At 45.2% G+C, this 13,976-nt stretch overlaps 1 protein-coding gene across 2 annotated transcripts in view; it reads left to right on the plus strand.

Moving 5' to 3' along the window:
- The window catches only part of RAMP1 (receptor activity modifying protein 1), a 111,923-nt gene that overhangs the window by 18,762 nt on the left and 79,185 nt on the right, over positions 1-13,976 (plus strand). Inside the window, exon 2 of one of the 2 annotated variants that reach the window (XM_014594274.2) lies at positions 780-927. The exons of the other annotated variant lie outside the window; for it this stretch is intronic. Coding sequence (XP_014449760.1) covers positions 846-927 — 82 coding nt within the window. The 5' untranslated portion in view covers positions 780-845. The remainder of the gene's footprint in view (positions 1-779; positions 928-13,976) is intronic. 2 annotated transcript variants of the gene reach the window in all.

Genomic DNA, 13,976 nt, shown 5'->3' on the forward strand with positions numbered 1-13,976 from the left:
TTCCTCATTTGTATCATTAACTGATATGTAAAAAAAGTCCTTCAAGGTGAATTTATATTGCTGTCATTTTACAAAATATCATCGTTGCTTTAAAGACAGTGTCGTAATAAGCATCTGGAAACTGAATGAATGACGTCCATGATTTATACCACGTGGCAAAGGGAGCAAACCACTTGAGTATGAAGGTTTTTAGGAAGTAGCAGTGTAGGAAGGTAGCTGGGCACACAATAGAACAGTTAAATTTTATTTAAATTGGTGTAGTCAAGACAGATGTTCTCAAGAAAATATCATAATATGGCTACATAAATACTTTCCCTAAAACTCCTGGGTTGCCCTGCACTGTAATCCTGTCAGTTTTGCCTTCATTCCTACCAAAGGAATCTCCTGAGGTAGATGACTATTATGACAAGGTGGTCTGTCTGTGTACATTCTTCCCTTCCTCTCATTTAACAAAATAGTTGCACATCAACTCTGACATTTGACGGGGTAAAAGGCTGAATTGGTTTGTTTGAAGAAACAAAATGAAACAAATTAAACATCTGTGTTCCAAATAGGAAATAATTTATCTGTAGATTATTTTCATAGCACACTTTTTAAACTCTTAATAAGAAAGAAGGGAAGGAGGAAACAATTTGGGCTAATGCCTCTGTTAACTTGCCCCAGAAAATACATGTCTTCTTACTGCCTGCTTTTAAGAGCTGCTTTCTGGAGCACTTGTCTGGGTTGCCATTAGGTGTCTCTTGCAAAGCTCAATATAACCCATAAACTCTCTGTTGTAGGCCCTGCTGTTTGAATACTGCTGCATCTGTGACTTCATTAGCCGCAGCTGAGCGAGGCAAGGTCTAATGGCTACTACCAACCAGGAAGTAACGGTCTGGCTTTTCTCCTCCCTGGAGACTGGTGTAATGGGGACTGCAACTGCTCCAGGTATGGAGAAAAGAAAATAAACCCTTCCTCTGGGTTGCAGCTGTATTAAATCACATAATTAACGCCTGAACCAGGGATAATAATTCAGAGTTCTTTAGTCAGTTCTAAAGGAATTTCCACTACAGGAAAGGAGCTAATTTTTAATTATTTCTGGAGAGTGAAGGAGCAGAGCAGGGAGGATTAAAAGAGATGAAGAAGGCTGTTTTCTGAGTGGTCTCTTTTTCTTTTAGCAGTGAAGAGGGTTATGGAGAAAACACCTTCTAACCTCACAGTCACGTGAGTGCATATGTTTTTGCAGGATCACAGATAGACACTCCCCCACCAGCACCCTATCTGTTCCCTTATTACAAACCTCTTAGCCCTTGTGTTCTGCTTCTGACTTGATACATGCAGAATTATAACAGGCTGCCTAAAACCCACCCCTGTTCCCTGCCTATACTCATTATCTGGCAAGGCTTGCCCCCTTACATCAGGAGGAAAAGTAGGGGGCAACATTGACCAGCAGGTACAAGAGTCAGATGACTGCCATCCGCTATATGGACATCAACCAGCACACCATCGTCTCTCATCACGAGAGCTTTTTCTTCTCTACCGTACCATTGACCACATCACCAGAACTGGCCAGAACTACCTTCTGGCATAAAAAACAGGAGAAACTAGGTGACAAAGTTGTTGACTGGAGCTGGCAAAAACATGAAAGACTGGTGCTTCCCAAGACTGGGGGGGGGGGGGGGGTGTACAATTTGTGGATGGCAACAGTAGGGTGGTGAGTGGCAACTGCCCGCAGAAGCCAGCAGCAGCAGGCTATCTCAGGGGGCTCATGCCCGCCCCTCTCTCCCCCCCCCGGACCCACCCTACAAGTTGCCTGTGGACGAGGAATTACCTCCTGTGAGGAGTTAGCATCCGCCTTCAACTACAAATGGCACACATGGCGGAGCCCAAACAGAATGAAAGTGGGTCTCAGCAGATGCAACTTTCTCATGAAATCATGGGGCCTCTACGCAACCGACCAATGTGTTTGTCAGGAAATCTATGGATCATCTCCTGAGATGCCCATAGCACCACAACGCACCACACAAGATAGGCAACACCAATCCCAGAGTCAGTGACTTGTGCAGAATATTGAGAACATTGTACAGAAAAGTTGGATTAGAGACCTAGTACAGGAGCAGCAACCTATAGCCCATGGACTGGATCCAGCCCGTAGAACCACTAGTCTGGCCTGCATTCATGGGACTTGAGCGGCATTTAGCTGGGGGGCGGGCAGGGCTTTGGCTGTGGGATTTGTGTACTCCCGGGCAAATTTGCTTTGCCTAGCTATGTTTCTGTTTCCCAGTGTGTAAAAAGGGGATAATAATAGCTCTTCTCTGAAAGTAGTTGTCATGGTCAGACAGGCAGAGCATGACTTGTAGCTAGGACCAGCATGGCCCATTGGTATTAAAAGCAGATTCCTTTTGGCTTCCCTCCTGCCTAAGGACCATGAAGGTGTCTGTTTGAGTCTCCTCACATGTATCGTTAGTACAGCTACTGGTTGGGTGACTTCATGTAATTAAGCCTGTTCAGTTATTTGACCACGAGTCAGTAGACAACAGACAACTGGTACTGCATGGCCTCTGTGAGGAGAATTTAAGCATTTGTTTGTTTAAAACAATGTGCCAGACTATGTTGGTTTGCAGAGTGGTTAAATTTTACATGTTAGGATTAAGGCTTTTTCTTCTGTTTTTTCTGCACTGAATAGATTTGTCAGCTCTGACAGCACAGGAATAACATGACAGCGAGCCTAATCCTGTTACCTCTGGAGTGTATGTGTATGCGTGTGTCAGAGAGAGAGGGAGAGATCAGATCCAAGATTAGCAAATAATATGTAACCACAGAGGCAAGATCAAGCATGTCAGTTTGAAGTATGTGCACACAAAGTATTTCCTAGACTTGTTCATGCCCTAAAGGAAGCCACATCCAGTCACCAACAAGCTTCAAGGATTTTTGATTTTTGATTTTTTGCTGAATGTTAAGGTACTCATGACAAATAAAAGCTGTGGAGCTTAGAGCTTTGCTACATAGAAAACCCAGATTGTTTGTTATCATACACACTTATTAGCCAGTGATTGGTCAGGGTTTGAAATGCTTTCAGTGTGAACTATTGCTGTGGCTTATTTATGTTCATCAGGATTTAATTGGTAAGTCTGTGGTAGACTGTATGTGGCAGAGGAAGGAGTGCTTTATGGTTGGCTGTAAGCTTTATTTTCTCTTTGCCTAAAAACAATAGCTAGCTTTTCCCATCAGAAGATTTCAAAGCACTTTACAAATGGAGAAAATGAGATGTCAGATGATGGAATGATTGCCCCAAGTTCATCCACTAGGTCACTGTCTCTCGATTCCCAGTCCAGCGCCCTCCAACTAACTGTCCTTTTCTGACATAAGCACTTTGTGGTTGTTTACAGCACAGAACCTGCATATTTTCTAAATCTTTAAAGATGTGCCTTACAGCTTTGGGCCCATCACTCTACTGCTCCAGTGTCTATCATCCTATTTTAATATATTTACAATGTTGGTGATAATCCTCCTCTGCCCTTTGATAGCAACCTTCCCTCTGAGGGTCTTAAATTGCTTAGTAGACATTTAATGGATTAGGGTTCACAGTGCTGCTATGGTATAGGTAGCTGCCACTCCTATTGTACCATGTCAAAAATAAATGAAGTGGAAGCATAGGTCCCAGGGTAATGTGCCTTGACTGCAGCTTAATGGTTTATCCTCAGTAAATGCCTTATGTTTGCCTCAGCACATATTTAGCAGCAGGACACCATTAACTTCTGGCAATGTTCCTTTTTATTAACAGTCCCCCTTACTGAGAACAAGAGATCACAAGCATATTTGTCATTATTGGATATACAGAGGGTCAACATCTATTTGGTATGGAAGCAAGTGATGGATGTATAATAAAGGACCAATGTAGAATATACTAGAAGTTTAAAAATGACCCTCTTGTCTTAGTACATGTATCTAGCATTGCTCTGCAGGACACCTAAGAGGATCAAACCAGTAGGAGATTTGTGGAGAGGAGTTTTGGGTCTGCTCACTCTGTGCCAGTGACAGTGTGTTTCTTCCACTGGTGTATGGGCAATGCTCTGATGCTGTGGCTGCACAGGTGCAGTATTTCATAGTTGCATGGTCAAAGCTGTCTCCAAAAGCCTATCTGCAATAGCGAAACCTTTTCTTAGTCCTACAGAAGCCTTTAATTAGCCCCTTTATCAAGGGGCAAAACTAGGGATCTTTGACTTGGTCATAAGAGAGGAATTCCAAAAGGCAAAAAAGAGCAAGTCCTTAAAAGCAAACCCATTCTCAGAGGCCTGGGGAAGAGAAGCACTGTAGGGAATATCATCTCTTTGGAAAGTCTTATTTTTAATGTTTCTTGCAGTCTCTTTTCTTGTTTAATTTTCACATTCATTATTTGTCCCCTCAAATATTTCAGCAATCTTTGTTAAAAAATGTGATACTAATACAGCCTTTAAAACTCTACCAATTCACTGATAATCCTCTGGGAAAGACCAATGAGGAAAAAGTTGCCACTACTGAAATGTTTCCTTCTACTGTTTTGACAGGTTTCCCTTCATTAACTGCATGGTCCAAAACATACAGGTTCTAAGTTATCCCAATTTGTAGCTTTCATGGAAATATGTGCAAAGGAGGAAGTATGTGCACCTAAGAGGAAATAGATGGAAAAGATGCTAGAGCAACACTAAGGATTCCAATTGAGGATTTCAAAGCAGTTCAGGCAATTCTACAAGGCTGCTGAGGTGTAATGTAAGGTCACAGGCAGATAGGAATATTATTACTCAGGGACTTAGTTCCATGCTGATTGTTTCTGTTAATCTTTACACATGTGATGGGCTAGCTGGCAGTGACCTAGCCCAGGGGTTTTGAAAGGGCAAAAGATGATTGGAGGACTTGGGATTCCCTTTCCTCACCAATCTGGTAATGATTTGGCCCAGGGGTTTTGAAGGGGTAAAAGATGATTGGAGGACTTGGGATTCCCTTTTCTCACCAATCAGGCCCCAGAGACTCACCCCTCATGTCCCCTTGGATCACCTGGAGGGGGATAAAAGGGGCAGCACGGCTGACTCGGGGAAGAGACCAGTGAGGATCACAAGGAAGGAGCTTCAAAGAGCTGAGCCAGCGGGGCGGAAGCAATTGCCCCAGAAGAGCCTGAAGGAGCAGGACCTGCAGGCAGCAGTTGGACCGTCTGCAGCACGGCGTGTGGCTGGCAGGAGACACTTCCTGCTGGGCTCCAGGATTCCCTACCAGAGGCTGTCACCAGCAGGAGAGGCTTCCCTGCTCCAGTGACCTGAAGCAGTGATCTGGAGCAGTGACCTGAGGGGTTCCCAGCTCAGCTTCCAGCTTCTCCAATCAGAGACCAGACAGCTCGACATGAGGCCAGGGCTCCAGGAAGGTCAAGACCCCTAGCAGCTCAGAATAGTACCAGCACTGCTGGCTGTATGGCAGTGTTTCTGCCTATCAGGTGGGAGATCCAAGTTCAAGTGTCAGCTTTGTTGACTTGGGGTGAGTGAGCTAACAAGGAGAAATTTCTCTTGCAGTGGAAAGGGGTTGTTGTGTTTTCTCCCCCTCCAGATACCTAGTTCCTATATTTCTTTCTCCTTTGACATTTTGTATTTTGTGCCTTTTTTGTTTCCCCAACCAGTATTGTTTGCTCTGCTGTTCGTGTTTTATATTTTGTTAACCCTGTCTTTTGTCAATGATTGTCAGTACCTTTTGGAGTACCACCCAGGTTACACACAGTAGATACCACTCATCTTCCAGGAATCATCCAGCACTTTTATATCTAGGCTACCCATCCCTTTCTAGCTAAAAAATGCACAGAATTCTAAACTATCCACCTGGTACAGATGGATGGGGATGATTCTGCTCTTCCAGCTGGAGATGTAGTCTTCTGCTCACCTCCTTTGTACATTAAGGACCTCTCCAGAGAGGGTAAGGGTTAGAGTACCGTTCACTGAATAAGTGTGGCCTCAAAGTACTCTCATACACTCAAATGGTATAATAAATGTTACTTTCCTGTGGTCTTCAAAGATTTGCAAATTAAATGAGCCTCAGTCTAGGTTAGTGGTTTGATGGAGAAAGAATGAATGGTGAGTCTTGTGGTGTTGTTTTCCTAGTATAATTTACTCACAAATGTTTAGACTCATAGAAGAGTATCTGCTGTTTCTTCCCCAAACTCCTGTATCATTGAGCTCTGCTTCCAAAAGCATGAAAGACGGTTTTTGGCTACATTTCCTAGGTCTTTCCAACAAAAGTACCAGGAGAGTGAAAGGCCAAATCTTGCTCGCTTTCATAATGCAAGAAATCTCTCTGATTTCTCCAACAATGGACTCTTAATCTGGTCCTCTATGCAGCCTAAATATAGTTCCTACAGCACTGTATTTTGCAATTCATTGTTATTTCAGTACCAGAGGCATGTGCGGTCTGTCTGTACTGCTCATTCATTTTTTTTACATGCCATCTAGTGTGAGGCAGCTGGGATTTCAGTAGCTGTTGCTTTTAATTTTTCAGAGAGGAGTTTTCAGTGCTTTTAGCAGAAGTGCCCAGAAGGGAGCAGTAGTGACAGTAACAGGTTCCTTTTACTCATAATGACAGTGTCACCATAGACAAGAAAAACTCTAGTGTCTTCCTGGGTATGAAAAGAACCTGAGATAAATACTGACCTACCAGATATTGCTGTCAGTTATTGTGGTACAGCAGCAGTATGTGCCTGGTCTGTCCTGTTTGGTCCCAAAAATAAGTGTGACAGTGCTTGCCTTATTCATTAAGGATTATTGGGTGCTGATAGACATGGAACCCCCCCCCCCCCCCCCCCCAAAACATCACTTTACCAGAAGAGACAGTGCATTAGTTCAACCCAGCTCTGCAGCATCTGTATAGATTGGGTGATTTAGTGGGGCTTTTTAGCGCTTTTATGTAAAACTGACTGAATCAACTATTAGATAAAAGCACCCACAAAACCTGTTTGAAGCACCCAATCTACACAGATGTTGGGCAAGCTGGGTCCAACTAATGCCAAACACTGTTTTTTGGGGATTTTTTTTCCATGTCTAAGCAGCCAATGAATAGTAGAATGGTATATTTAAAAAAATAAAAATCAGGAGCCATATTATGGCTGTGGGGGTATGTTGGGGAAAACATAGGCACTAGTGCCAACCCCCGATTGTGGAGTATGGAGGTAAACGCTATTGTCACAGTGCTTCTAGGGGCAATATTGCCTGATGTATAGCACCTGGCCCTTTTTCACAGAATCATAGAAAATAGGTTTGGAAGGGCCCTTGAAAGATCATCAGGTCCATCGCCTTCCTGCAAGGCAGGATCAACTACACCAAAACTATTCCTGCCAGGTATTTATCAAACATGTTCTTTAAAATCTCCAGTGATGGAGTTTCTACAACTTCCATAGGTGGTCTTTTGGACTAGATGACCTCTGGAGGTCCCTTCCAGCTCTATTTCTCTACCTCTCTGATTCAGTCAATTAGTCTTACAGATAGAAAGTTTTTCCTAAAGTCTAAACCAGGGGTGGGCAATTATTTTGGCTGGAGGGTTGCTTAACGAGTTTTGGTGAGCTGTCAAGGGCCACAAGGGTAGCCCTGCCCCTTGACAGATGCCACGCTCCCTGGTTGCCATCTTGGGACTGGAAGTCCCGCCCCTAACCCCTGACCTTTCCCACCCAAAGTGTCTTCCTTGCCCCCCAGAAATACTCCTTTTGGGAAGGAGTTTGCCATCTTGGAACCAGAAAAAAAATTATATACTGAAAATCAAACATGTACAATAACATATTTAAATTTTATTTAATAAAATATTTTTGTCCTGATTTGTGCATATGCGTCATGTATATAGAGGTTATTGCATAATAGCTCAAAATGAAGTCTTACTCGGGTTTGTGGGGGGGGTATAGGTAGGTAGGTATGGGGCTTGTGGAGGTGGGATGTGGGGGAGGGTGTTGGGGTGTGCGTGGATGTGGAGGGTGGGTGAGGGTATGTGGGGATGTGTAGGGGGTTGTGGGCTGTGTGGAGGGAGAGGGTGGCTGGGGGGTTAATGGGTGCATGTGTATGGTGGGGTGTGTGTACCAGCCCACCCCTACAAACAAGCCCTCCCATTGTGCATAGGCTGTGCAGCCAATGGCAGCAGCAAGTGAAGCTCCCCAGCAGTGCACAGTCCTGGCAAGCCCCAGGACTGCATGTTGCTGGGCCGCCAGCTCCATTGCACAGGGCTCACATGCCCTGAGCTCTGTGCCACCGGGGGGAGCCCCACATGATGAAGCCAGCAGTGCAGATCATGGGGCTCAGCTGGGGCAGCAGGGAGGGGGGTGGAGCTGGCCCAGCTTCATAGCGCAGAGCTCCCCACCATTCCCTGTGACCTGCAGGTAGCAGTGAGTGGGGCTGGGCTGCTGGATCCATCACACAGGGCTCCCTCCAGGGGCATGTGGCTCAGGGAGAGAACATGGGAACTGCATGTGAGCCTTGCACAATGGAGCCAGGCAGACCACGTGCCCCTGCTAGCCCAGGCTGCTGCCCCACCCTGGGTCCCTGCCAGTCGTGGCCCTGGGGCACCGGTGCAGGCCCCACACTCCCGCTCAACAGCCACTTTACTCCTGCCCACCGCTGCTGCCACTTTCCCTCGCCTGTTGCTGTGGCTGCCACCACCACTCTGGCCTCCCGCCCCACCGCTACCACCGTTTCCCCCACTGCCACCTTCCCCTGCTGCTTCCCTACATTCCCTTGGGCTCTAAACTAAATCTCCCTTGTTACAATTTAAGCCAGTTACTTCTGGTCCTATCCCCATCATAAGTGGAAGCTTATAATTGTTCTCTATAACCCTGAAAATCTTTCCTTCACCATGCCAATCTCAGTCTAGTGGACAAAGGATGAGGTTTGACTCTTCCCAGCCTCCTTTGCCACTTGTCATGGGTTTAATGTCAGTGGAGACATAAATACTTTTGCTCCGCTTTTCTGAGGAGTGCAAGGATTGAGACTTAGGATGTGAGGCTGACAGAGCTTGATTTATTCAGTTTTGAGTTGAGAAGTGGCTTGACCACTGTGTAGTTAGTTAGAAAAGAAATCTGATTGTAAGGGGCTTCTGGTCTTGCTGGTGAAGGCAAAACAAGAACCAGTGTTTGGAAGCTGAAGTTAGAAAAATGTAACCTTGAAAGGAGTTACATTTTTCTTGCATTACTGGAACAGCTTTCTGAGGAGGGGGTAGACTCACCACTGCTTGGAAGGTGAGATTAGACAGCTCTCTCATTGACATGATTTAATAATCCAACTGCTGTGAGAAATTGTGTAATTTGAGGGAGTAGAAGGGTCAAGCAGAGAGGTCCAGTCTGTCCTTGGATTCTGTGAACTGAGTTCTCCTGTTCATTCCCTTCCCCATGGGCCATAGTGAGAAAAGGATTGCCAGCATTGCCTTCAGTATGGCCAGCATCCTTTCAGTTCACCATTAAAACAATTGTGTGCTTCAGGGCTTCACTTGAATATCTGCAGGGATCAGGAAAAATATTTTTCCTGCATACATTCTGGGGCTTTGTCACTTTATATTTTGACCTTTCTTTGAAGCATATCAGAAACGAGTTCCAATTGGAGATGTCGTATTAGAAAGGAGGGACCAGTGCTTTGAGGTGGTATTAAACATCCTCTCTCAAATGTTTTGTGGTATGTCTTGCTCTGGGTCAAAACAGTAATCAGTTTTGCGGTGAGGAAGGAATTTTCTCCCAGTTCAGGTTGGCTGGCATCTCATCAGGTTTTATCCCCACCTTTTCTTTTCAAGCATGGGATTTGTTTCACCTGCTGGAACCATCTGAGCATCTCTCACCTCCTAAATTCCCAGACCTCAAGCACAAGTGGCACCTCAATCTCTCCTGAAAGCTCTTGCTTGGGATTGGGAGCCCTTGTTTTCCAAGCGGCCGTGTAGAGATATACCTAGGTGTCAGGGACATAGAAGCAGTGACTCTCCAGTTGCCACCATGATCACAAAATGTAATCACCAATTTTTTCACCACTGCCCCCAAGTTGGCACCTGGGGTGGTTGGCCCTATCACCCTCCCTAGTTACACCGCTGCTGCCAGGAAGTAAAAGCATTCCCTCTTTTATAGTGTATTAAGAATGCAAAGCAAATATATAGGACTTTATTGCATATGCATTATTCAGGAGAGAAACTTGTTGTTCACTGAGGTGTAGGAGGGTGTGTGGTACAGCTGCAGCACGATACAGAATATCATGTTTCTGAAAAATGTTTCAGGAGGTTAAAATGAGTCCTCTTTGCAAAACAGAGACAGGTGTGAGAGGGGAAAATAGCAACCCCTGCTCAGCATGAAACTAATTGAAATCTGTCTCTCTTACCAAAATGAAAATCACACACTGTATACAAATGGAGGGGTTACGTTTGATGCCCAGATACCTCTATGAGCGGTCACCCGTGTCCTGAACATGAGTCTCACAAGAATCCCTATTGCTAACTTCCTCCCAGGGTCTTCCTTCCTTTTAAGTGAGAACTCCCTAGGAAACATTGCTCTTTGGGCATGTCTATGCTGCAGTCACAGTGTATATAGACATATTCAAACATAGCAGTTCCAGAGCTGACTAGTTAAAGCTAGCTTAGGTATATCTACAAAAACATCACTGACTGCTATGGACAGGGTCCGTCTACATGAGATGCTTCCCTGCACATTACACTAATCTAATGTGCAGGAAAGCGTCACCATCTACACATGCATGGGACTTACTGCACAGTAAATTAGGCTAATTCACGGTTTGCTAGTACCAAGAAATACTGGTGCTAGATTAATTGTGCATTAGCTACTGTGCAGTAGTGCACATGGAGATGCTGACCATGAGCAAATTGCTTCTGGTCAGCCTAGGCAGCAGGGGGCAATGGTGAGGGAAGATGAGTGGGGAATTATGGGAAGGGAGAGGGGTAAGCAGTGCCAGAACCTGGAGGACCTGCGGATGTGGGTAAGCAGCACTGGGACTGGGATGAAACATGTCTCCCCAGGTCCCGGTGCTGCTTACCCTCGTGAAGCTCCCTTTGGTCCCAGCGCTGTTTACCTCCCTCCCACAGCTCTCCCCAGTCCTGGTGTTCTTTACTTCCCCCTGCAGCTCCCCCCGTCCTGGCACTGCTCAGCTCCCAGCTCCCCCCAGGCATGGGTGGGGAGCAGGAGCTGACTGGATCATGCGCTCCACAGGCAGCAGCAGGGCTGAGGGGATAGGGAAGTTCTCTGTCCCTGGCCTGGCACTGTAGGGACAGAAAGCTCCCCCGTCCTGGCACTGCTCAGCTCCCTGTTCTTGGGGGGAGCTGAGAGCACTAGGACCAGGGACAGAGAGCTCTCCTGTCCCCTCAGAAAGCAAAGTGAGGGGAGAGCTCACAGCACTGCTGCTGCTCAGCCACAGGACATCCTCTCAAGCTAGTGCCACCAAGCTGGATTGTGACCCCAAGCTCCATGTGGCTGGGAGCTGTCCCCTGCTCCAGGACTGAGCCTATGTCCCCTACCAGCCTGGAGCTGGCACCAGGGGAGGATGGAGCTCCCCCTGGATGCTGAAGGGGGGCAGAGCAGGGCAGGAGATAGGAGCAGCCCTGGACTCAACTGCTCCTGTTGGGAACAAATTTGCTTCTGGAGCAGGCGCACATGTAGATGCATTCCTGGACGCATTTTATTGTGCTTTATTTTAATATGCTGTAACCTTAAGGTGCATTAATTGTACATGTAGATGTAATCTTCATAGGCCTGATTGCCTGACCTATGGCCCTTCTTACCTAAGTTGAGCTGACTTCTTTTGCAGCTCTCATATATCCCTTGCAGGCCTGGAGAACATGACCATGCTGTTGTTGATATTATCTGACAGGACCAGTTACATTACTAAAAATGAGTGTGTCTGTGGTGAGAATGTAGTGCTCCATACTTCAGCACACCAGTTAATTAGTGACTAATGCAGTTAGGAGAAAACTTTATTCATAGACAGGCTATTCTGTAATGCCCTTTACAGCATGCTTGATCTCTTGCAGTATCTGGTAGAGGCTGCTATCGGAGATCTTTTGGAATGACTTGATCTGGCAAGACTTATGGACAGGTCAAAAACCTCAGCACAGTAAGACATAGAGGCGTAAAGCAATGGAGATAACAAAAAGGATGGATTTAAAAAAGGAAACCAAAGGGACTAAGGAAACTGACTCATTTCAATTAGAGAGATGCAGAATGAACATAATCAGTGTGGGTAATTCTCCTGTCCAATGTATCTAATGAACTTCTGGACTTATGTTAAGCTGTTCTGGTGTCTGTTTGTAGAAAACATATTCCTAGGAGATGGGTTTTAGGCCACTATTAACTCTGTAAATGAGTCAGAGGTTGCTGACCCTCCTGGGCATACCAGAAATAAAGCAGCCCTTTCAAGAGCCAGAGAGAGAGTGAGAGATCATAGAGACAAGAAGTTGGGATACTGTTTTAATACTGTTATCCCTTTTGATTCAGATGGCTAGCTAAAATACCAGGCTCTTGCAGGGGGTTCCTGAAAAAGAAATGAATGATGGAGTGAGGGAACTTGTAAACAAACAAAATTGCCCTGACCATACCAAAGGAATGAGACAGGTGATGGTTTTTATGTTACCTGTTCTCATGCAACTTGTCTCTTTGCTGTCCCTTGCCACGTTCAATCAGGCTGCTTCCCATCCACACACATGCCCCATGCCCAGAACAATGGCCAGCCAAAACCCTACTTGACAGATCACTCCAATTTTCCTCCTGTGAAATAGTTGATGGTTTCATTCATTAAGATATACAGTGAAATCTGTCTAAGATGGAATTGCTTGGAACCAGAAAAAAGTTCTGTCTTAAGCAGTTTTACTTCTTAAAAGGGTAAATTCACAGCTCCTCTTCTCCATGCTCTCTGGTGTATCCCAACTTCTTGTCTCTAAGATTTCTCTACTGTCTCTCTCCATCCCAGGCCACTCCTGTGTACCCTGCTCACATCTTGCACCCATAGATACAAAATAGGTAAGCTACTTTCTTTGATGCACAGGGTGATTCTGCAAATGGACCCCAAAAGTCCCTTCTATTTCCACATTAGACAGTTTCCATCTTACACAGACTAAATATAGATAATTCCCTGTAAGGCATGCTGGGACCATAGAAATTTTCTGTGTAGAGCAGGTTTTGGGCTTTTATAGGGGCCCTCTTGGACAAGTTTGTTTCTATTTATATACCTTTCTATACCATTTAGTTAAACAGCTTGGCTTTTGCACGTGATTACATGTGATTTGGGGAAGGGATTAATTAAATCCATAAGGATGATGCCATAGAAGGAAGTGAAACTCGGTACTATTCAGTATTCCTGCCATGAATTCACTTATTGGGAAGCTTTCAATTTCATTCAGTATAGCAGCTAAAACATGAAAAGGAGTCACTACAGTGTCACACCCTTTCTCAGAATTCAACACACATTTTTTTTTTTTATAATTCCAATATTGCCTAGACTTCATGTTATGATCTGCTGCTCTAAACTGAGTGTCACTGGGAGTCCTATATCTGCTTCAGTGATAAGAGGGGGATAGCCAAATGATTAAAGCACTGGCCTGGGATTTGAGACCCATGTTCAGTTCACTTGGGCAAGTCACTTAATTAAGATCCACAAAGGGAATTGGGTACCGTGACTTTTTGGAAGCCTAGTTTCCAGAATAAAATCCTCAGCCCTGAGTGAGGTGCCTAAATTCTCTATATATTCCTGGGAAAAGTTACATACCTCAGACTGGGGTTCATGACAGTCAGTAGAGTGAGTGGGGAGCCTCTTAAGTTACGCACTGAAGACAGGGGTGTATCTGCACTTTTGGGGATTTTGGTCTGATGGTAGGTCTAACCATTTCCGTGTCTTATTACAATACTGTTTAAATACTAAGCAGTCCTTGGAACAGGGATTGGAAGGCAGAATTCCTGGGTGAGAGCCCTAATCTACTGTCCTAGAGCTATTCTCCTGTTCTCTGGCCCAATGACTCTTGAATAGTTTTTT

This window comes from Alligator mississippiensis, chromosome 4 (genome assembly GCF_030867095.1).
Source record: "Alligator mississippiensis isolate rAllMis1 chromosome 4, rAllMis1, whole genome shotgun sequence".
NCBI lineage: Eukaryota > Metazoa > Chordata > Crocodylia > Alligatoridae > Alligator > Alligator mississippiensis.